The 26681-nt window shown below is 25.9% G+C and overlaps 1 protein-coding gene and 2 pseudogenes across 1 annotated transcript; 2 read left to right on the top strand and 1 right to left on the bottom strand.

Moving 5' to 3' along the window:
* Positions 1–894: 894 nt before the first annotated feature.
* LOC123672005 (NADH-ubiquinone oxidoreductase chain 6-like) lies at positions 895–1442 on the top strand (the record flags this gene model as incomplete). Its single annotated transcript, XM_045605944.1, is given in 1 exon segment — positions 895–1442. A coding segment is annotated over 1 exon segment (498 nt), but the record flags the coding sequence as incomplete, so codon positions are not given.
* Positions 1443–10174: 8732 nt separating this feature from the next.
* Positions 10175–11960, top strand: LOC123673321 (annotated as a pseudogene).
* Positions 11961–15170: 3210 nt separating this feature from the next.
* LOC123673320 overlaps positions 15171–26681 on the bottom strand; it is a 172474-nt pseudogene continuing 160963 nt past the window's right edge.

Raw genomic sequence — 26681 nt, 5'->3', positions numbered from 1 at the left:
AAAAGAAAAAAAAACGTTACAAATATTATTGGTAAAGAAGCTATAATTGTATAAAAAAACATATATATACCAGCTTGAATACGTTCAGGCTGATATCCTCAACCTAAAATTAAAATCAAAATTGGAATTAACCTAGCCTCAAAAAATATATAAAATAAAAATATATTTATAGAAGAAAAAGTTAATAATGAAAAAAGCAATAATAATAATAATAAAATACTAAATAACTCACTATAATCTTTTAAATTAAAAAGTTTGTTTTTCTCTAGCTATAAATATTAAAAAAGAAATTCAAAACCTTAATAATAACAAAAAATAAGATAAAGAATCTATACCTATAAAAAAATTTAATGAACTAAAAAATAGAAAAGAAATTTTTGAAAAGAATCAAATTCTTATTAAAATTAAATAATTTTTAATCAATCAAAATTTATTTAAAAAACATAAAGGAATCAAAAATTCTAATATTATTACTATTATCATAAAATATTCAATGAATTAAAAAAATCATTTCCATAAGAACGAATTATTGCCACTAATAAAGATAATCCCAAAACTCTTTCACAAACACTTATAGTTAAAAAAACTACTACAAAATAAAATTCATAACTAAAATAAGATAAATGAAAATATATTATTATAAATAAAGTTAAAATTACTAATTCTAATCTAAGTAATGTTATTAATAAATGTTTTCGATTAATAAAAAAATTCAAAATTCTAAAAATAAACATACTTAAAAAAATTATTTCCATATTTTAATAATTTAATAAAAATACTGGTCTTGTAAACCAGCTTTAAGATTCAATCTTTTAAAATATCAAAGGAAAACAAATATATCTTTAATCTCCAAAATTAATATTTTTTATTAAACTACTCTCTGAAATATTGATTTTAACTTTTTTAGCAATTTTTCTTACCCACCCACTATCCTTAGGACTACTTATTTTAACTTATACTATTATAACTTGTATTATTATAGGATTAATAAGATCAAACTTCTGATTTTCATATATTTTAATATTAATTATAATTGGTGGTTTACTAATTTTATTTATTTATATAACAAGAACTGCCTCTAATGAAAAATTTAAATTTAATGAATATATTCTATTTATTATGATTAGTTTATTTATAATTACTATATTTATAAATAATATAAATCTATATTTAATAAATCAAAATATTAATAATGAAATTTTACATAAAATAGATTTAATTAGAAATTTTTATTTAAATTTAAATAAATTTTTAAATAACCCAAATTCTAACATATTTTTAATTTTGATTTTTTATTTATTAATTTCAATGATTGCAGTTGTAAAAATTACTAAAGTAAAATTTGGACCGTTACGTCAATTTAAATATGAAAATACCAATACGAAAAATTAATTCTTTAACGAAAATTATTAACAATTCTTTAATCGACCTACCTACACCAAGAAATATTTCATATTTATGAAATTTTGGATCTTTAGATTAGGCTTATGTTTAATAATACAAATTATTACAGGATTATTTTTATCTATACATTATTGTGCTAACGTAGATTTAGCTTTCAATAGAGTAACTCATATTTGTCGAGACGTTAATATAGGATGATTAATACGAACTATTCATGCAAATGGGGCCTCTTTATTTTTTATATGTTTATACTTACATATTAGGCAAGGCTTATATTTCGGTTCTTACAAACTTACAGAAACTTGAATGACAGGAACTACTATTTTGTTCATATCTATAGCTACAGCCTTTTTAGGTTATGTTCTTCCCTGATGGCAAATATCTTTTTGAGGAGCAACTGTAATTACTAATTTAGTTTCTGCAATCCCTTACCTAGGAAATTCTATCGTTATTTGACTATGAGGAGGTTTTGCTGTTGACAATGCTACATTAAACCGATTTTATTCATTTCATTTTATCTTACCTTTTATTATTTCAGCTTTAATTATAATTCATTTACTATTTTCACATAACTCTGGCTCTAGTAATCCTTTAGGATCTAATTCTAATTTAGATAAAATTAGTTTTCATCCATATTTCTCCTTTAAAGATATTTTAGGTTTTCTCATTATAATATTTTTTATTTTAAATATTATTATTCTATATCCTTATATATTAAGAGATCCTGATAATTTTATTCCAGCTAATCCTCTTTCCACCCCTCCTCATATTCAACCAGAATGATACTTTTTATTTGCTTATGCAATTCTTCGTTCTATTCCCAATAAACTTGGGGGTGTAATTGCTTTAGTAATATCAATTGCAATTCTTTATTTTATACCTTTTATTAATTTCAAAATAATGAAAAGAAACAGCTTTTATTATATTAATAAAATTATATTTTGAAATTTTATCGTTACAGTTATAATTTTAACATGTATCGGTGCTAAACCAGTTGAAGATCCTTTTATTTCCATAGGACAAATTTTTACCTTAATCTATTTCGTATACTTTATATTTAACTCAATTATTTATAAAATTTGAGACTGATGGATATTTAATTAATCAATGAGCTTGAAAAGCATATATTTTGAAAATATAAGAAAGAATTTAAATTTCTATTGATTTATACAAAATTTAATTAAATGTATAATTAATACCATAAATAATAATCTTAATCTAAAATTTAATATAAGTATATTCAAAGAAACAGGCAAAAAAAACCTTTCAAGATAAATATATTAATTTATCATATCGATAACGAGGTAAAGTCCCTCGAACCCAAATTCATATAAAAGAAAAAAATAATAATTTAAAAAAAATATAATAGAAAAAAAATCTCCTCCTATAAAAATCAATCTTCTTATTATTCTTATAAAAATAATATTAGAATATTCAGCCATAAAAATAAAAGCAAATCCAAAACTTCTATATTCAACATTAAACCCTGAAACTAACTCTGATTCACCCTCAGAAAAATCAAAAGGAGTTCGATTAGTTTCAACTAATCTTGAGATAAATCATATTATTCTAAGAGGAAAATTAAATATAACGAATCCAACATATTTTTGATAAAAAATAAAATCTATTAAATTCAAAGATATAATTAAAACTAAAAATGATAGTAAAATTAAAAATATTCTTACTTCATAAGAAATTACTTGAGCAACTGAACGAAGCCTTCCTAATAAAGAATAAATCGAATTTGAAGATCAACCCGATAATATAATTGTATACACACTAAAACTAGAAATTACAAAAAAAAACAATACAGAAAAATTAAACTTAAATAAATAACAATAAAAAGGTATTCTAATTCATAATATTAGTGCTGAAATTAAATTAAAAACTGGTGATATAATATAAATTAAAATATTCGCCATATAAGGAAAAATTATTTCTTTTCTAAATAATTTAATTGCATCACTAAAAGGCTGTAAAATTCCTAAATAACCTACTTTATTAGGACCTTTTCGAATTTGAATATACCCTAATAACTTTCGTTCTAATAAAGTTAAAAAAGCTACTCTAACTAAAATACAAATAATTATTAAAATAAAAATTATAAAAATTAAAATTATATCAATTATTATTTGTATAAAATACTTATAAAGATTCTAAATCTAACGCACTAATCTGCCAAAATAATAATTTTATTCATTTATTAAATTTTAAATCATAAACTTGGTCCTTTCGTACTAAAATTTATTAAATTATTAAAGATAGAAACCCACCTGGCTTACACCGGTTTAAACTCAGATCATGTAAAGTTTAAATGGTCGAACAGACCAAATATTTAAGCTTCTACACCTAAATTTAACTTTAATCCAACATCGAGGTCGCAATCTTTTCTTTCGATTTGAACTCTAAAAAAAAATAACGCTTTATCCCTAAGGTAATTTATTCTTTTAATCATAAAAATGGATCAATTTTTCATAAATTAATGGTTAAAATTAAAAAAGTTAATCTAATTTTTTTATCACCCCAATCAAATTCAATAAAAATTTTAAATTTTATAATTCTTTAAATTAAAAATCTTTTATAAATTAAACTCCATAGGGTCTTCTCGTCTTTTAAAAAAATTTGAGCTTTTTAACTTAAAAATAAAATTTTTAAATAATAAAATTTAGAAAGTTATCTTCTCATCAAACCATTCATAGGTAATTTTTTACTTTAACGCTCCCTCGGGTTTTTCACTTTTTTGGTATTTTTCATTAAAAATGTGCATTTTACAATGATTATTGATGGTTTTCGATGATAGCAAACAAGTATTTTTGCTGATTGTTGAACGGGATAGGGAGTGAACAGGGGTGCTGGGTGGGTAAGATTTTTTAAAAAATGTTATGAAAATGGTGATTTCTATGCACGTTTACTTTTAAAAATATCTAACATGTAAAGTTTGATGACGTCATTCTCAAAAACAATTCAAAAAATTCTACAAATTGCATTCAAAAATATTTAAACGTAACCTAAACTAACCATAACCTAACATAACCATTACCAAACCTTATATAACTGCACACCTGTGATTCTGCAATTTAAAAAAATTCTACAATTTTCATTAAAAAAGATTTAAACGTAACCTAACATAACCATAACCTAACATAACCATAACCTAACCTTACATAACTACACACCTGTAATTCTGCAGTTTGATGACGTTGTTCTCAGAAAAGAAATAATTCAAAAATTAAAAAAAAAATCTGAAGTAAATGTAATTCAGCATAAAAACTACTTCGCAATCATTAATTACCATCAAAAAATAATTCCTAAACCTTAAGTCAGCAACAAAATAAAAGAAGCCCACAACATCAGTTCACCGTCCAAAATTCTACAATTTTTATTCAAAAAGATTTAAACGTAACCTAACATAACCATAACCTAACCTTACACAACTACACACCTGTAATTCTGCAGTTTGATGACGTTGTTCTCAGAAACGAAATAATTCAAAAATAAAAAAAAAATCTAAAGTAAATGTAATTCAGCATAAAAACTAGTTCGCAATCATTAATTACCATCAAAAAATAATTCCTAAACCTTAAGTCAGCAACAAAATAAAAAAAGCCCACAACATTAGTTCACCGACCAGCACCAATACAATAATAATGATAGCAAACAAGTATTTTTGCTGATTTGTTGTACGGAATAGGGAGTGAACAGGGGTGCTGGATGGGTAAGAATTTTTGAAGAAACGTTATAAAAATAGTGATTTCTAATCACGTTTACTCTTAAAAATATCTAACATGTAGAGTTTGATGACGTTATTCTCAAAAACAATTCATTCTATACGAGCAAATTAGTTTTTTTCCCAAACAAATAAATTAAGCAGAATAAAAAAAAAATTAATACCTTATGTCAAAAGATGCTCTGGCATAAAAATCACTTTACGGCATCTAAAAAGATTTCAAAATCCGCAGATACTCTTGACCGGCATTTTTCGCAAAAAGCGTGACACGACAACACCCCATAAGCTATAAGGAATTGCCGCTCCACAACTTTATTCAAAATCATCTGGTTAAACCCAATATTCGTGAAAGAACTCTCTTTGCAGACGTTATAGCCACAACTCTTTACTACTGGCTGGAGATCAACCATTGTAATCTGCAAATGATTTGAAAAAAAAATTCAAGCGAACTTTTCCGAAAGAACAATATTTCAAGTTAGAAATGTTCGTAAATTACTTACATTTCACATGATAGCTTCAAAAACACAAATCTATACCGGTGTAAGCCAGGTTGGTTTCTATCTTTAATAATTTAATAAATTTTAGTACGAAAGGACCAAGGATGATTTAAAATTTAATAAATGAATAAAATTATTATTTTGGCAGATTAGTGCGTTAGATTTAGAATCTTTATAAGTATTTTATACAAAAAATAATTGATATAATTTTAATTTTGATAATTTTTATTTTAATAATTATTTGTATTTTAGTTAGAGTAGCTTTTTTAACTTTATTAGAACGAAAGTTATTAGGGTATATTCAAATTCGAAAAGGTCCTAATAAAGTAGGTTATTTAGGAATTTTACAGCCTTTTAGTGATGCAATTAAATTATTTAGAAAAGAAATAATTTTTCCTTATATGGCGAATATTTCAATTTATATTATATCACCAGTTTTTAATTTAATTTTAGCACTAATATTATAAATTAGAATACCTTTTTATTGTTATTTATTTAAGTTTAATTTTTCTGTATTGTTTTTTTCTTGTAATTTCTAGTTTTAGTGTGTATACAATTATATTATCGGGTTGATCTTCAAATTCGATTTATTCTTTATTAGGAAGGCTTCGTTCAGTTGCTCAAGTAATTTCTTATGAAGTAAGAATATTTTTAATTTTACTATCATTTTTAGTTTTAATTATATCTTTGAATTTAATAGATTTTATTTTTTATCAAAAATATGTTGGATTCGTTATATTTAATTTTCCTTTTAGAATAATATGATTTATCTCAAGATTAGCTGAAACTAATCGAACTCCTTTTGATTTTTCTGAGGGTGAATCAGAGTTAGTTTCAGGGTTTAATGTTGAATATAGAAGTTTTGGATTTGCTTTTATTTTTATGGCTGAATATTCTAATATTATTTTTATAAGAATAATAAGAAGATTGATTTTTATAGGAAGAGATTTTTATTCTATTATATTTTTTTTTAAATTATTATTTTTTTCTTTTATATGAATTTGGGTTCGAGAGACTTTACCTCGTTATCGATATGATAAATTAATATATTTATCTTGAAAGGTTTTTTTGCCTGTTTCTTTAAATATACTTATATTAAATTTTAGATTAAGATTATTATTTATGGTATTAATTATATAGTTAATTAAATTTTGTATAAATCAATAGAAATTTAAATTCTTTCTTATATTTTCAAAATATATGCTTTTCAAGCTCATTGATTAATTAAATATCCATCAGTCTCAAATTTTATAAATAATCGAGTTAAATATAAAGTATACGAAATAGATTGAGGTAAAAATTTGTCCTATGAAAATAAAAGGATCTTCAACTGGTTTAGCTCCGATTCATGTTAAAATTATAACTGTAACGATAAAATTTCAAAATATAATTTTATTAATATAATAAAAGCTGTTTCTTTTCATTATTTTGAAATTAATAAAAGGTATAAAATAAAGAATTGCAATTGATATTACTAAAGCAATTACACCCCCAAGTTTATTGGGAATAGAACGAAGAATTGCATAAGCAAATAAAAAGTATCATTCTGGTTGAATATGAGGAGGGGTGGAAAGAGGATTAGCTGGAATAAAATTATCAGGATCTCTTAATATATAAGGATATAGAATAATAATATTCAAAATAAACAATATTATAATGAGAAAACCTTAAATATCTTCAAAGGAGAAATATGGATGAAAACTAATTTTATCTAAATTAGAATTAGATCCTAAAGGATTACTAGAGCCAGAGTTATGTAAAAATAGTAAATGAATTATAATTAAAGCTGAAATAATAAAAGGTAAGATAAAATGAAATGAATAAAATCGGTTTAATGTAGCATTGTCAACAGCAAAACCTCCTCATAGTCAAATAACGATAGAATTTCCTAGGTAAGGGATTGCAGAAACTAAATTAGTAATTACAGTTGCTCCTCAAAAAGATATTTGCCCTCAGGGAAGAACATAACCTAAAAAGGCTGTAGCTATAGATATAAACAAAATAGTAGTTCCTGTCATTCAAGTTTCTGTAAGTTTGTAAGAACCGAAATATAAGCCTCGCCTAATATGTAAGTATAAACATATAAAAAATAAAGAGGCCCCATTTGCATGAATAGTTCGTATTAATCATCCTATATTTACGTCTCGACAAATATGAGTTACCCTATTAAAAGCTAAATCTACGTAAGCACTATAATGTATAGATAAAAATAATCCTGTAATAATTTGTATTATTAAACATAAGCCTAATAAAGATCCAAAATTTCATAAATATGAAATATTTCTTGGTGTAGGTAGGTCGATTAAAGAATTGTTAATAATTTTCGTTAAAGAATTAATTTTTCGTATTGGTATTTTCATATTTAAATTGACGTAACGGTCCAAATTTTACTTTAGTAATTTTTACAACTGCAATTATAGAAATTAATAAATAAAAAATCAAAATTAAAAATATGTTAGAATTTGGGTAATTTAAAAATATATTTAAATTTAAATAAAAATTTCTAATTAAATCTATTTTATGTAAAATTTCATTATTAATATTTTGATTTATTAAATATAGATTTATATTATTCATAAATATAGTAATTATAAATAAACTAATCATAATAAAAAGAATATATTTATTAAATTTGAATTTTTCATTAGAGGCAGTTCTTGTTATATAAATAAATAAAATTAGTAAACCACCAATTATAATTAATATTGAAATATATGAAAATCAGAAGTTTGATCTTATTAATCCTATAATAATACAAGTTATAATAGTATAAGTTAAAATAAGTAGTCCTAAGGATAGTGGGTGGGTAAGAAAAATTGCTTAAAAAGTTAAAAATATTAAAATTAAGATTTCAGAGGGTAGTTCAATAAAAAATATTGATTTTGGAGATTAAAGATATATTTGTTTCCCTCTGATATTTTAAAGGATTAAATCTTAAAGCTGGTTCACAAGACCAGTATTTTTATTAAATTATTAAAATATGGAAATAATTTTTTTAAGTATGTTTATTTTTAGAATTTTAAATTTTTTTATTAATCGAAAACATTTATTAATAACATTGCTTAGATTAGAATTAGTAATTTTATTTTTATTTATAATAATATATTTTTATTTATCTTATTTTAGTTATGAATTTCATTTTGTATTACTATAAGTGTTTGTGAAAGAGTTTTGGGATTATCTTTATTAGTGGCAATAATTCGTTCTTATGGGAATGATTATTTTAATTCATTTAATATTTTATGATAATAGTAATAATATTAGTATTTATGATCCTTTATGTTTTTTAAATAAATTTTGACTAATTAAAAATTATTTAATTTTAATAAGAATTTGATTCCTTTCAAAAATTTTTTTTTTATTTTTTAGTTCATTAAATTTTTTTATAGGTATAGATTTTTTATCTTATTTTTTGTTATTATTAAGGTTTTGAGTTTCTTTTTTAATATTTATAGCTAGAGAAAAACTTTTTAATTTGAAAGATCTTAGTGAGTTATTTAGTATTTTATTATTATTATTATTGCTTTTTTTATTATTAACTTTTTCTTCTATAAATATAATTTTATTTTGTATATTTTTTGAGGCTAGGTTAATTCCAATTTTGATTTTAATTTTAGGTTGAGGATATCAGCCTGAACGTATTCAAGCTGGTATATATATATTTTTTTATACAATTATAGCTTCTTTACCAATAATATTATTTATTTTTATTTATTTTTCAAAGTTTAAAACATTAGATTTGACTTATATTAATGTAAATTTATTTAGTTTTATTTTATATTTCATAATAATAATAGTATTTTTAGTCAAAATACCGATATTTTTATTTCATTTATGATAGCCTAAAGCACATGTAGAAGCTTCAGTTGCTGGATCTATAATATTAGCAGGAGTGATATTAAAGTTAGGAAGATACGGACTTATTCGGTTTTTAATTATATTTATATATCTAGGAGTTAAGGTTAATTTTTTTTTAATTAATTTATCTTTAATAAGAGGGATTTTAGTTTCTTTAAGTTGTTTACGTCAAAGAGATATAAAATCTTTAATTGCTTATATTTCAGTTGTTCATATAGGACTTTTATTGTCAGGTTTATTAACATTTAATTCTTGAGGAATTACTGGATCTTTAATAATAATATTAGCGCATGGTTGTTGTTCTTCAGGATTATTTGTTTTAGTAAATATAAATTATGAACGTATTGTTAGTCGAAGCATTTTTATTAATAAAGGTTTAATCAATATTGTACCATTTTTATCTTTATTATGATTTTTGTTAGTAATTAGAAATATAGCTGCACCTCCGTCTTTAAATTTGTTATATTAATAATTATAACTTTTTTGAGAGCTTCATATAGTTTGTATTTATATTCTTTTAGTCAACACGGAAAATTTTACAGAAGATTATATTTTTTTGAATTAATTTCTTATCGAGAATTTATTTTATTATTCATGCATTGGGTTCCTTTAAATTTAATTTTATTAAAAAGAGATTTATTTTTCTTTTACTTAAATACTTTATATAAAATATTGATTTGTGGAGTCAATGAAGTAACTTTAACTTTAAGTAATATCTTTTTGTGTAATTTTTTCTAGATTAATACTTAGGTTTTTTTTTTTTTTTTAGTTTTAGATTATTTTCACTTAATACAGGAAAGGTTTATTTTATTGAGTGAAGAATTTTTAGTTTAAATTCAATAGAAGTAGAAATATTAATTCTTTTAGATTGAATATCCTTATTATTTGTTTCTTTTGTTTTATTTATTTCTACAATAGTAATTTTTTATAGAAAATCTTATATATCTAAGGATTTATCTATTAATCGTTTTATCATACTAGTTTTTATATTTGTTCTTTCTATATTATTAATAATTTTAAGTCCAAATTTAATTTCAATTTTATTGGGTTGAGATGGGTTAGGAGTAGTTTCTTATTGTTTAGTGATTTATTATCAAAATGTAAAATCTTATTCAGCTGGTATATTAACAGCTTTATCTAATCGAGTAGGAGATGCGATATTAATAATTTCTATTGCTTGGATAATAAATTTTGGAAGATGGAATTTTATATTATATATTGATTATTATTATAGAGATAAAAGAATAATAATTGTAGGTTTGTTAATTATTATTGCTGCTTTAACTAAAAGTGCACAAATTCCTTTTTCAGCTTGATTACCAGCAGCTATAACTGCTCCTACTCCTGTTTCAGCATTAGTACATTCTTCAACTTTAGTAACAGCAGGGGTTTATTTATTAATTCGATTTCATTTATTATTGGAAAATTATTCTTTTGTGTTAATATTCATTGGATTGATAACAATATTAATTTCAGGTTTAGCGGCTAATTTTGAATATGATTTAAAAAAAATTATTGCTTTATCAACTTTAAGTCAGTTAGGTTTAATAGTTACTATTTTAAGATTAGGTTTATATGAATTAGCTTTTTTTCATTTATTAATTCATGCTTTATTTGAAGCTTTATTATTTATATGTGCAGGTAATTTTATTCATTTAATAGGAGAATGTCAAGATATTCGTTTTATAGGGGGTTTAGTTTATAAAACTCCTATATCTGTAATATATTTTAATGTAAGAAATTTATCATTATGTGGGATTCCTTTTTTTTCTGGATTTCACTCAAAAGATTTAATTATAGAGGTTTATTCTATGTCAAGATTAAATATTGTAATTTATTTAATTATATTAATTTCTTTAACATTAACAGTTTCTTATACAGTGCGTTTATTGAATTATTTAATATTTACAGATTATTGTGGGTTTAGAATAAATAGTACTGAAGAATTAAGAGATGAAATAGTTTATAGAATAGGATTTATTTTTATTATTGTATTATTTTCAGGAACGGTTCTTATATGATTTATATTTAAGGATATTAATTTAGTTGTATTACCTTTTTTTATGAAAATTTTAATTTTAATTATAGTAATAATTGGGGTAATTATAGGTTTTGAGATTTCTTTATTGAAGTTAAATTATAATTTAATTTTTTCTAATTCAATAAAAATTTTAATTTTTTTAGTATTAATATGGAATTTGCCTTATATTTCAACTTTTGGAATAAATTATTTTTTTATTTATTTAGGAATACTAAATTATAAATTTTTAGATCAAGGTTGATCAGAGTTCTTAGGAAGTCAGGGTTTATTTAAATTTTTTTTTAAAAATTCTGTTTTATTTCAGTATGTTTTTAAAAATAGTTCAAAGATTTATATAATAATATTTTCAATTTGGATTATTTTGTTATTGATTTATATATTCTACTCAAATAGCTTAATAGAGCGCAATATTGAAGATATTGAGGTAAATTAAAATATTTTTTAAGTACTTATAAGAATTAATCTTTTTTTATGATGAAAATATAATGTTTTAGATAAACTATATAAATAGAAATATTAACAAATTGCTATATATTAAGTTAGAAGCTTAAATTTTTATATTTCTTTAATTGGAGAGTTTCTCATTGGAATCATTAACAGTGACTTACCTCTAGTTGTGTTTCAATTAAATAAGGAATTTAAATTCAAATTTTTAGGTCGAAACTAAATGCAATATTTTGCTCCTTATTTAAGATAAACTGAAAAACAGTATTTTTTAAATGCAAATTAAATGTTAATTTAACTATTATCCTATAAAGATCCTTGTTTTCATTCATATTATAAACCTAAAATTGAGATTGCCATGAATATAAAAAATATAATGCTAATAATTATAATATAAGAATATTTTATTCTATAAATAAAAGGGATAATAAGGGTAATTTCTACATCAAAAATTAAAAAGATTAAAGCGATTAAAAAAAGTGAATTGAGAATGGTAGGCGTGCAGAATTTTTAGGGTCAAATCCGCATTCAAAGGGAGAACTTTTTTCTCGATCTTTAAATGTTTTTATTGAAATATAATTTGCAATAATTATTAAAATTATTATAATTCTAAAAATTATAAAAATTGAAGATGAAATTAAGAATATTATCTATACTTTTAAAAGATTTTTTGATTGGAAATCAAATGTAATATTTATACTATATAGATATCTACCTCATCAATAAATAGATATATATAGGAATAGTCATACTACGTCTACAAAATATCAATATCATGCTGCTACTTCGAATCCAAAATGGTGATTGTTTCTAAAATGATTAAAGTTTAATCGAGTTAAACATACTAAAAGAAAAATAGAACCAATAATTACATGTAAACTATGGAATCCTGTAGCTATAAACAATGTTCTTCCATAAACTGAATCGGCTATAGAAAATGGGGCTTCTAAATATTCAATTCCTTGTAGTAAAGAAAAATATATTCCTAGTAAAACAGTAATAATTAATCTTTGAAATGTTTGATTAAAATTATTTTCTATTAATCTATGGTGGGCTCAAGTTACACTTAGGCCTGATCTTAATAGAATAATAGTGTTTAATAATGGGATATCATTAGGATTAAAGGTATTAATTCCTTTTGGAGGTCAAGTTATTCCTAATTCGATAGAAGGAGATAATCTTATATGATAAAATCTTCAAAAAAAACTAACAAAGAAAAAAATCTCTGAGGTAATAAATAAAATTATTCCTCATCGTAAACCAAAAGATACTAAAAGAGTGTGGTTTCCTTGAAAGGTTCTTTCTCGAATTACATCTCGTCATCATTGAAATATAATTAGTAAAAGAATTAAATTTCTTAAAAGAAATAAATTTGAGTTAAAAAGATGGAATCATTTAATTATTCCTATTATTGCAGTTATAGCTCTAAAAGCTCCTAAAATTGGTCAAGGACTATAATCTACTAAATGAAATGGGTGATTTTTTATCATAATTATTTTCTCTAGAATAAAGAGTTCTAAGGATAGCAAAAACATAGATAGATAGATTGAATTAAAGCTACTGCTGATTCTAATAAAATTAGTATAAATTGAATTATAATAATTAATAAAATAAGCAAATTTACTATAGGAAAAGTGCTTCCTAAAAGGGTTAATAAAAGGTGTCCTGCAATTATATTAGCTGATAAACGAATAGCGAGAGTTCCAGGACGAATAATGTTTCTAATTGTTTCGATACATACTATAAAAGGTTTTAAAATAGAAGGAGTTCCTTGGGGTATTAGGTGAGCAAATGAGTGATAAGTGTGGCTAATTCAACTATTTAACATAAAGCTTAACCATAAAGGTAAAGCTAGGGATAGAGTAAAAATTATATGACTTGAAGCTGTAAAAATGTAAGGAAATAACCCTATTAAGTTATTAATTATAATGAAGTAAAATAATACAATAAATATTGAAGTATTATTTTTTTTTGTAATGATTTTGAATTCTTTATGTAGAGTAATTAATATATTTTGAATTAAAAAGTTGAATCGATTAGGAATTAGTCAGAATATAGAAGGAATAAATAAAAAACTAATAATTATTCTTAGTCAATTTAAAGGTAATATAAAATAAGATGAAGAATCAAAAGAAGAAAATAGATTTGTTATCATTTTCAAGAAAATTTTTTATTTAATAATTTAAAATTTTTTAAAGGAGATTTTTTATGAGAATAAAATATTTTAATGTTTAAAATAATAAATAAAAGTGTTATAAAAATATACAAGGAAAGCCAATCTATAGGTATAGTTTGAGGAATTAAAAATTATTCTAAGAATGATTTTAGTTTGACAAACTAATGTTATAGGTTAACTAAATTTTTCATTAGAAGTAGTCGTTAATTACTATAAAGTGGTTTAAGAGACCAATACTTATCTTTCAGTCATCTAATGAAAAATTTTCTACCCATTTAATGAAATTTTGGGGAGAAATTCTTTCAATAGAAATAGGTATAAATCTATGGTTTGCTCCACAAATTTCTGAACATTGACCAAAAAAAATTCCAGTTCGATTTAAATTAAATCTAAGTTGATTTAATCGCCCTGGGGAGGCATCTACTTTTACTCCTGTTGAAGGAACTGTTCAAGAATGAATTACGTCAGAAGATGAAGTTAGAATTCGAATATGAGAAAGATATGGTAAAATAGTTCGATTATCAACTTCTAATAATCGAAAATTAAAAAGTTGATTATTATTAGTTAAATATGAATCAAATTCAAGATTTTTAAAATCTGTATATTCATAGGTTCAATATCATTGATGACCAATAGTTTTAATAGTAACTAAAGGGTTACGGATTTCATCGATTAAGTAAATTAAAAAAAAAAAAAAAAAAAAAAAAAAAAATTTTAAAGAAGGAAAAGCAATAAAAATTAAAGTAAATGCTGGTATGATAGTTCAAATTGTTTCAATATTGTGTCCTTCTAATATAAAACGATGGTTATAATTATTTAATGTTAGTCTCATCATAGTATATGTTACAATACAAGTGATTGTTATTAAGATTAGAAGGGCGTGATCATGAAAAAATCTCAATTGTTCAAGTAAATACGAAGCTCCGTCTAAAAATATATATGATTTTCAAGTTGCTATTTCTAAAAAAAGGTAAATCTTTATAATTGGGGTTTAAGTCCAATGCACTAATCTGCCATATAAGAATTTTTGAGCTAAGATTGGTACTTCTGAATAAGAATGTTCATTAGGAGGTGAAAGTTGAAGTCATTCAATTAAAGAGGGTACATTAGAATTGAACTTTCTTAAACGTATTGTATAAAATCTTTCTCAAATAATTAAGATTATAAAGATTATTCTAAGAGAGGAAATTATAGATCCAATAGAAGAAATTTTATTTCATTTGTAATAAGCATCAGGATAATCAGAGTATCGTCGAGGTATCCCTCTTAGTCCTAAGAAGTGTTGAGGGAAAAATGTTAAGTTTACCCCAATAAATATAATTAAAAATTGGATTTGTAATAATTTATTGTTAAGATTGAATCCTGTAATTAAAGGGAATCAATGGATAAATCCTGCTATAATGGCAAATACAGCTCCTATAGATAAAACGTAATGAAAATGAGCTACAACATAATAGGTATCATGTAAAATAATATCTATAGAAGAGTTAGCTAAAATTACTCCTGTTAATCCACCAATTGTAAATAAAAATAAAAATCCCAGGGTTCATAAATTGAAGGTGTATAGTTAAATTGTATTCCATGTAAAGTTGCTAATCAAGAAAAAATTTTAATTCCAGTGGGTACTGCAATAATTATTGTAGCTGAAGTAAAATAAGCTCGAGTATCAACGTCTATTCCCACTGTAAATATGTGATGAGCTCATACTACAAATCCTAGAAGTCCAATAGCTAATATAGCATAAATTATTCCTAAAGAACCGAAGGCAATTTTTTTTCCTCTTTCTTGTGTAATAATATGGGAAATTATACCAAACCCTGGGAGAATTAAAATATAAACTTCAGGATGACCAAAAAATCAAAATAAATGTTGGTATAAAATTGGGTCTCCCCCACCGGTTGGATCAAAAAAAGAAGAATTTAAGTTTCGTTCAGTTAATAGCATAGTAATTGCCCCTGCAAGAACTGGTAGTGATAATAATAAAAGAATTGCTGTAATAAGAACAGATCATACAAATAAAGGAGTTTTATCAAGTATTATACCAAATGGACGTATATTTATAATAGTTGAAATGAAATTTACTGCACCTAAAATTGAGGAAATTCCTGCTAAATGTAAACTAAAAATCACTAAATCTACTGAAGGTCCATTATGTGTTAAATTAGAAGAAAGAGGGGGGTAAACAGTTCATCCTGTTCCTGCTCCTATTTCTACAATTGTTCTTAAAATTAAAAGAGTTAAAGCAGGAGGTAAAAGTCAAAATCTTATGTTATGTAGTCGTCAGTCGTGGAAATGCTATATCAAGGGCTCCAATTATTAAAGGAACTAATCAATTTCCAAAACCTCCGATTATAATAGGTATTACTATAAAGAAAATTATAATGAAAGCATGAGCTGTAACAATTATATTATAAATTTGGTCATTACCAATTAATCTTCCTCTAGTCCCTAATTCTAAACGAATTAAAATACTTAACGATGTTCCTACTATTCCTGCCTATATTCCAAATAAAAAGTATAATGTTCCAATATCTTTATGATTAGTAGAAAATAATCATTTATTCGATAAAGTGGCTGAATTAAAGCGTTAAATTGTAAATTTAATTATGAGTTTTCTCCTTTATTAAGCCTTATATTCAATTATGATTATAAATTGCAAATTCATAGGTGAATATTATTCTAAGGCTTAGAAAAATTCTATTTTTAACTTTGAAGGTTACTAGCTTATTTAACTTAAATCCTTAATAAATTCTAAAAATTACAGTAAAAATGATTAATCCGTAAATATTCACTCAATTTAAAAAAATTACATAGTAAGAGTAAATATAATTAAATTTTTTATTTTCATTTAATTTTATCATTAAAGATTGAAGTATTAAGCGTATATAAATATATATACAAATTAAAGTAATAAAAATTATTATAAAAGATAGAAAATAAAAGTGATTTTCAATTAAAGTTTTTAGAATTAGTCACTTAGGAAAAAATCCTAAAAAAGGAGGGATTCCTCCTAGAGAAAAGAAAAAAAAAAAAAATAGAATTTTGAAGTTTTATTGTAATTCATATTATTTATAAGATCTTTAATGTTAAAGATTTTATATTTATTAAAAATTAGGATTATATTTAAAGAAATAAAAGTATAAATTAAAAAGTATAATATTCATAAGGATTGATTTAATATTATTATTCCTAATATTCAAACAATATGGTTGATGGAAGATAAGGCAAGAATTTTTTTTAATCTGGTTTGGTTTCATGTTTTTACACTCCCTAAGGTTATACACATCAAAATAATCAAAATAAAGAATAGGTTTAATTTAAAATTATTGGAGCAATTTTTTGCCAAGTTATTAATAATAATAATGCATTAGTTCATCTTAGTCCTTCTAGGACTTCTGGATATCAAAAGTGAAAAGGGGCTGCTCCTATTTTTATAAGAATAGCTCTGTTAAACAAAAATATAGAAGTAGGTACTAATTGCTCGATAGAATTGATTAAAATAAATGAATTTAAAAAAGAAAATAAAACTAGAATTGATGCAGAAACTTGGACTAAAAAATATTTCAAGGAGGATTCAGAAGAATATTTAAAATTATCTAAATTTATAATAGGAATAAAAGCTAAGAGGTTTAATTCTAAACCAAACCAGATATTAATTCATGAATAAGCAGAAATAGAAATAAGAGTCCCTCTTATTATTAAAATTGAAAATATTAATTTTATAGTTTTAATTATAAAGAAAAGGGGTATATCTTTATAAATGGGGTATGAACCCATCAGCTTTTTTAGCTTATCTTTATATTCTAGTATAAGATGTACAAGAGTTTTTGAAACTTTAAGAAATAATTTAATTTTATTGAATATAATTACGAAAAAAAATTAACAATTGAAAATTTAACTTATTAAGTTAAATTTTAAATTTAATATTTTAAACTTTAATAAAAACTATAAAATCTTCATTAATTTAAGTGTACAAAAATTAATTCACAAAGTAAAAAATCCTATAAAATAGGATTATTTATATAAATATATTCGACAAATTTGAATTGATTTTGGTCGTCCTACTTCAGGATCAATTTCAACATTCTAAACCAATCCTGAGGCTAAGTCCAACAATCAACACCAAACCCGATAAATTTGAATTGATTTTGGTCGTCCTACTTCAGGATCAATTTCAACATTCTAAACCAATCCTGAGGCTAAGTCCAACAATCTACACCAAACCCGATAAATTTGAATTGATTTTGGTCAATTTTCTATAAAAGTAGGCTTGTATACGCCTTACCAATCCTGAGGCTAAGGCCAACAATCAACACCAAACCCGATAAATTTGAATTGATTTTGGTCGTCCTACTTCAGGATAAATTTCAACATTCTAAACCAATCCTGAGGCTAAGTCCAACAATCAACACTAAATCCGATAAATTTGAATTGATTTTGGTCGTCCTACTTCAGGATCAATTTCAACATTCTAAACCAATCCTGAGGCTAAGTCCAACAATCTACACCAAACCCGATAAATTTGAATTGATTTTGGTGTCCTGCTTCAGGATCAATTTCAACATTCTAAACCAATCCTGAGGCTAAGTCCAACAATCAACACAAAACCCGATAAATTGGAATTGATTTTGGTCGTCCTACTTCAGGATCAATTTCAACATTCTAAACCAATCCTGAGGCTAAGTCCAACAATCAACACCAAACCCGATAAATTTGAATTGATTTTGGTCCATTTTCTATAAAAGTAGGCTTGTATACGCCTTACCAATCCTGAGGCTAAGTCCAACAATCAACACCAAACCCGATAAATTTGAATTGATTTTGGTCCATTTTCTATAAAAGTAGGCTTGTATACGCCTTACCAATCCTGAGGCTAAGGCCAACAATCAACACCAAACCCGATAAATTTGAATTGATTTTGGTCGTCCTACTTCAGGATCAATTTCAACATTCTAAACCAATCCTGAGGCTAAGTCCAACAATCAACACCAAATCCGATAAATTTGAATTGATTTTGGTCGTCCTACTTCAGGATCAATTTCAACATTCTAAACCAATCCTGAGGCTAAGTCCAACAATCTACACCAAACCCGATAAATTTGAATTGATTTTGGTCAATTTTATATAAAAGTAGGCTTGTATACGCCTTACCAATCCTGAGGCTAAGGCCAACAATCAACACCAAACCCGATAAATTTGAATTGATTTTGGTCGTCCTACTTCAGGATCAATTTCAACATTCTAAACCAATCCTGAGGCTAAGTCCAACAATCTACACCAAACCCGATAAATTTTAATCGATTTTGGTGTCCTGCTTCAGGATCAATTTCAACATTCTGAACCAATCCTGAGGCTAAGTCCAACAATCAACACCAAACCCGATAAATTTGAATTGATTTTGGTCGTCCTACTTCAGGATCAATTTCAACATTCTAAACCAATCCTGAGGCTAAATCCAACAATCTACACCAAACCCGATAAATTTGAATTGATTTTGGTCAATTTTATATAAAAGTAGGCTTGTATACGCCTTACCAATCCTGAGGCTAAGGGCAACAATGAACACCAAACCCGATAAATTTGAATTGATTTTGGTCGTCCTACTTCAGGATCAATTTCAACATTCTAAACCAATCCTGAGGCTAAGTCCAACAATCAACACCAAATCCGATAAATTTTAATTGATTTTGGTCGTCCTACTTCAGGATCAATTTCAACATTCTAAACCAATCCTGAGGCTAAGTCCAACAATCTACACCAAACCCGATAAATTTGAATTGATTTTGGTCGTCCTACTTCAGGATCAATTTCAACATTCTAAACCAATCCTGAGGCTAAGTCCAACAAACTACACCAAACCCGATAAATTTGAATTGATTTTGGTCGTCCTACTTCAGGATCAATTTCAACATTCTAAATCAATCCTGAGGCTAAGTACAACAATCTACACCAAACCCGATAAATTTGAATTGATTTTGGTCAATTTTCTATAAAAGTAGGCTTGTATACGCCTTACCAATCCTGAGGCTAAGTCCAACAATCAACACCAAATCCGATAAATTTGAATTGATTTTGGTCGTTCTACTTCAGGATCAATTTCAACATTCTAAACCAATCCTGAGGCTAAGTCCAACAATCAACACCAAATCCGATAAATTCGAATTGATTTTGGTCGTCCTTCTTCAGAATCAATTTTAACATTCTAAACCAATCCTGAGGCTAAGGCCAACAATCAACGTTTAAGTTTTAAAAATTATTAGTTTTTGATTTTGATTAACTAAGAAATTGACTTTTAAATTTTAAAATTTTTTAAATATTACCTTATTTATAAATTTGTATTAAATATCTATTGGGGGAGATCAATAGAATTCAATTTACGAAAATTTGAATAAATGGATTTATATTTAAAAATCAAAAAATTTCATAATTAAAAATTATTCTTTCAATTTTATTTTCACAGAAAAGGTTTAAATTTTCTATAAAATAAATTTCCTGTTAGACTAAAAGAAGAATTTTTTCTAAAAGTTGATTTTTCTGACAAAATAGTATGGAAAAAGAAATTTTATGATGAATCCTTTTTTCACAGAAAAAATAATCGATCCCTGTAAAATTTTGAAATCCGAAGGTTTTTTCCAAATTTCAACAAATTTCACGAAATTTGGCATTTTTTTCAAAAATTTCGGTGATGGAACTAGGGGTGGGTTGCACATGTTTCATCTCATCAAAATGATCCTTTCTTCAGGCGCCCTAATAGGAATTTCCTCATACATTGGTTTTTATATCCAAGTGTTATAATTGTTTTTTAGACAATAATGTAAATTTTAAAGATCAAATTTTTTGTAAAATTTCAAAAAAAAACGAAAAAAATGGCCTAAAATCGATACTTTATTAGCAGTATTAATTTAAATTTTGTCTTTTATTAGGGTTTTTCTCTTGGACCCTATGCCTTTTTAATCAAAGGATTTATTTATATATATCTATAATATTTAATAATTAATAATTACTTATTAATATATAATCATTTATATATAAGGGCGAAATATATCTTACATCGGATAGTACCATTAGTAATATTCTAGGTGCTAATTTTAATTGAATAGTTAAAATAAACATCTTTAAATATATAAAAACCGATTTAATATTGGTATCTTAAGGGATATATAATAGTACTCCCGAAAAAAAGAGAAAGAATATATAAAGTAAATCAGTATATAAAAACGACGGTGAATTTCGAGAATTTCTATATTAATAAATATTTTATATATTAATAATATTTATAATATATATATAAAGAGTATAAATTATTAATAATTAATTTAACATTAAAATATTAATATTTTATTTATATAAGAATTAAATTACAATTAATCTATAATAATTAATAATATATTAAAAATTATTAGTTATTAATAAAGTTAATTTTTAATGAAAAATTCAAAATTAATGAAAAAAAAAAAAAAAACCTCAAGTATTAATGAATTAAGTTATCATTAAGAAATATTATTTCTAAAGTATTATGGTATTTATCATGAAAATGAAGTTATTCTTATTTTAACTGAATCTATTGAAAATTACGTGAAAAATAGATTAAGAAAAATAAAATTAATAAAGATTCCATAAAAAAATTAAATTAAAATATCTAACAAAAAAATGTAATTTTTCAATATTTGGTTAAATTTGTCTATTTTTTGGTTGTCTCGAATAATTTTTAATTTATTGGATGAAAAGTGATCTTAAAGGGTAAAAAAATGATTTGTTAGTATAATAAAGTTATTATGTCAATATTTTGATTAAAATTATAACTATTTTAAGTTTAATTAGTACATAGTTAAAAAAATTATGTACAAAAATTTAGGATTTTCATAAAATTCGAGTAATTTTTTAAAATTTTATATAAATGCTTAAAAGGAAATCGCTCATAAAAAAAAATCTATTTTTTTTTGTTAGATATTTTAATTTGAATAATTTCAAAAAATTGTGATATGGAAATTATCTAACAATTTTTTTTGAAAAAATGATTTGTTAGTATAATAAAGTTATTTCGTTTGAAAATTTTGTGAAAAATTGTTGAAAATTTTTCAAAATTTATGGATTTTTGGGAATTTTGATGATTAAGGAAGGAATTTTTTTTTTCATTTTTCATAAATTTGATTTTTATATAATTTGAAAATTTTTAGAATAGATTAATTTAAACATTTTTGATAAAAATTGTAAATGTTTAGTTTCGGGGGGAACAAAATTAATAAATTTAAAATTAAATTTATTTCGAAGTTTTAAAAAATTTAATTTTTGATCATTTCATTTAATAATAAAATTATAATTTATAATTTTTAAAATTATTGTATTTATCAAGAATTTTTTAAATCCGATAATTTAAAATATTTTTGATATTTGGTAGGCTTCAGTTTATTACAAAATTTATTTTATTAAAATTGAATTTGTAAAAGCTATAACAGTCGGCAATAAGAATTGTTACAATTTAAATTGTTCAGTATTGGATTTAGTGAGTAGGGTAGCACTAAATTTAAGGGTATAACTTGTAAATCCTTGGGGGAAAATTTTTTAATTTAGAGTTGAAAAGTTTAAGGTTTGGTTATTATCTAAGGGGACGTTTTTGACGGGAGGAAGTTACAAAGATTTGTTAACATAAAGTTTTAAAAATTATAATTTATTTTTTTAAAATGATTGTATTTATCAAGAATTTTTTAAAATCCGATAATTTAAAATATTTTTGATATTTGGTAGGCTTCAGTTTATTACAAAATTCATTTATTAAAATTAAATTTGAATAAAGCTATAACAGTCGGCAATAAGAATTGTTACAATTTAAATTGTTTAGTATTGGATTTAGTGAGTAGGGTAGCAATAAATTTAAGGGTATAACTTGTGAATCCTTGGGGGAAAATTTTTTAATTTAGAGTTAAAAAGTTTAAGGTTTGGTTATTATCTAAGGGGACGTTTTTGACGGGAGGAAGTTACAAAGATTTGTTGACATAAAGTTTTTGAAATTATAGTTTTGATACTAATAACACATGGGAGATTATAGCTAGCTGCGTGACATCCTAGTCCAAGAAAATCAACAGTGTGGAATGGCTTACTTGGATAATTGTTGATTAAACAAAAAGAAGGGAATAAGAACAGTCCCTCATACCAAAGTGGTTTTCTCAGACACGTGTGTCAAGCTTTCGTCCCTGTGCAATACGATGAAAAGTGTAAGAATGAGAAACATAGAAGGAAATAACTAACGAATGAAATCAACAACAGAAGTCAGTCGTGCATTTGTGGTTACAGCAGCAATTGACCTTACCACGTGGGAGATTATAGCTAGCTGCGTGATATCCTAGTCCAAGAAAATCAACAATGTGGAATGGCTTACTTGGAAAATTGTTCATCAAAAAGAAAAAAGGGAATAAGAACAGTCCCTCATACCAAAGTGGTTTCCTTAGACACGTGTGTCAAGCTTTCGTCCCTGTGCAATACGATGAAAAGTGTCAGAATGAGAAACATGGAAGGAAATAACAAACAAATGAAATCAACATTAGAAGTCAGTCGTGCATTTGTGATTACAGCAGCAATTGACCCTACCACGTGGGAGATTATAGCTACCTGCGTGACATCCGAGTCCAAGAAAATCAAAAATGTGGAATGGCCTACTTGGATAATTGTTGATTAAACAAAAAAAAGAGAATAAGAACAGTCCCTTATACCAATGTGGTTTCCATAGACACGTGTGTCAAGCTTTCGTCCTTGTGCAATACGATGAAAGTGTAAGAATGAGAAACATAGAAGGAAAAAACAAACAAATGAAATCAACAACAGAAGTCAGTCGTGCATTTGTGGTTACAGCAGCAATTGACCTTACCACGTGGGAGATTATAGCTACCTGCGTGACATCCGAGTCCAAGAAAATCAACAATGTGGAATGGCTTACTTGGATAATTGTTCATTAAACAAAAAGAAGGGAATAAGAACAGTCCCTCATACCAAAGTGGTTTCCTTAGACACGCGTGTCAAGCTTTCGTCCCTGTGCAATACGATGAAAAGTGTTAGAATGAGAAACATTGAAGAAAATAACAAACGAATGAAATCAACAACAGAAGTCAGTCGTGCATTTGTGGTTACAGCAGCAATTGACCTTACCACGTGGGAGATTATAGCTACCTGCGTGACATCCGAGTCCAAGAAAATCAACAATGTGGAATGGCTTTCTTGGATAATTGTTGATTGAACAAAAAGAAGGGAATAAGAACAGTCCCTCATACCAAAGTGGTTTCCTTAGACACGTGTGTCAAGCTTTCGTCCCTGTGCAATACGATGAAAAATGTTAGAATGAGAAACATTGAAGGAAATAACAAACGAATGAAATCAACAACAGAAGTCAGTCGTGCATTTGTGGTTATGCAGCAATTGACCTTACCACGTAAAAGATTATAGCTACATGCGTGTCATCCGAGACCAAGAAAATCAACAATGTGGAATGGCTTACTTGGATAATTGATCATTATACAGAAAGAAGGGAATAAGAACAGTCCCTTATACCAATGTGGTTTCCATAGACGCGTGTGTCAAGCTTTCGTCCCTGTGCAATACAATGAGAAGTGTTAGAATGAGAAACATTGAAGGAAATAACAAACAAATGAAATCAACAACAGAAGTCAGCCGTCCAATTTTGCTTACAGCAGCAATTGACCTTACCACGTGGGAGATTATAGCTACCTGCGTGACATCCGAGTCCAAGAAAATCAACAATGTGGAATGGCTTACTTGGATAATTGTTGATTGAACAAAAAGAAGGGAATAAGAACAGTCCCTCATACCAAAGTGGTTTCCTTAGACACGCGTGTCAAGTTTTCGACCCTGTGCAATACGATGAAAAAAGTTAGAATGAGAAACATTGAAGAAAATAACAAACGAATGAAATCAACAACAGAAGTCAGTCGTGCATTTGTGGTTACAGCAGCAATTGACCTTACCACGTGGGAGATTATAGCAACCTGCGTGACATCCGAGTCCAAGAAAATCAAAAATGTGGAATGGCCTACTTGGATAATTGTTGATTAAACAAAAAAAAGAGAATAAGAACAGTCCCTTATACCAATGTGGTTTCCATAGACACGTGTGTCAAGCTTTCGTCCCTGTGCAATACGATGAAAGTGTAAGAATGAGAAACATAGAAGGAAAAAACAAACAAATGAAATCAACAACAGAAGTCAGTCGTGCATTTGTGGTTACAGCAGCAATTGACCTTACCACGTGGGAGATTATAGCTACCTGCGTGACATCCGAGTCCAAGAAAATCAACAATGTGGAATGGCTTACTTGGATAATTGTTCATTAAACAAAAAGAAGGGAATTAGAACAGTCCCTTATACCAAAGTGGTTTCCTTAGACACGCGTGTCAAGCTTTCGTCCCTGTGCAATACGATGAAAAGTGTTAGAATGAGAAACATTGAAGAAAATAACAAACGAATGAAATCAACAACAGAAGTCAGACGTGCATTTGTGGTTACAGCAGCAATTGACCTTACCACGTGGGAGATTATAGCTACCTGCGTGACATCCGAGTCCAAGAAAATCAACAATGTGGAATGGCTTACTTGGATAATCTTTCATTAAACAAAAAGAAGGGAATCAGAACAGTCCCTTATACCAAAGTGGTTTCCTTAGACACGCGTGTCAAGCTTTCGTCCCTGTGCAATACGATGAAAAGTGTTAGAATGAGAAACATTGAAGAAAATAACAAACGAATGAAATCAACAACAGAAGTCAGTCGTGCATTTGTGGTTATGCAGCAATTGACCTTACCACGTAAAAGATTATAGCTACCTGCGTGTCATCCGAGTCCAAGAAAATCAACAATGTGGAATGGCTTACTTGGATAATTGATCATTATACAGAAAGAAGGGAATAAGAACAGTCCCTTATACCAATGTGGTTTACATAGACGCGTGTGTCAAGCTTTCGTCCCTGTGCAATACAATGAGAAGTGTTAGAATGAGAAACATTGAAGGAAATAACAAACAAATGAAATCAACAACAGAAGTCAGCCGTCCAATTTTGGTTACAGCAGCAATTGACCTTACCACGTGGGAGATTATAGCTACCTGCGTGACATCCGAGTCCAAGAAAATCAACAATGTGGAATGGCTTACTTGGATAATTGTTGATTGAACAAAAAGAAGGGAATAAGAACAGTCCCTCATACCAAAGTGGTTTCCTTAGACACGCGTGTCAAGCTTTCGTCCCTGTGCAATACGATGAAAAAAGTTAGAATGAGAAACATTGAAGAAAATAACAAACGAATGAAATCAACAACAGAAGTCAGTCGTGCATTTGTGGTTACAGCAGCAATTGACCTTACCACGTGGGAGATTATAGCTACCTGCGTGACATCCGAGTCCAAGAAAATCAACAATGTGGAATGGCTTACTTGGATAAATGATTATTAAACAAAAAGAAGGGAATTAGAACAGTCCCTTATACCGAAGTGGTTTCCTTAGACACGCGTGTCAAGCTTTCGTCCCTGTGCAATAC

This window comes from Harmonia axyridis, chromosome 2 (genome assembly GCF_914767665.1).
Source record: "Harmonia axyridis chromosome 2, icHarAxyr1.1, whole genome shotgun sequence".
In the NCBI taxonomy this organism is placed as follows: domain Eukaryota; kingdom Metazoa; phylum Arthropoda; class Insecta; order Coleoptera; family Coccinellidae; genus Harmonia; species Harmonia axyridis.
The sequence above is the reverse complement of the archived record's forward strand: the minus strand, read 5'-3'. Positions and strand labels throughout refer to the sequence as shown.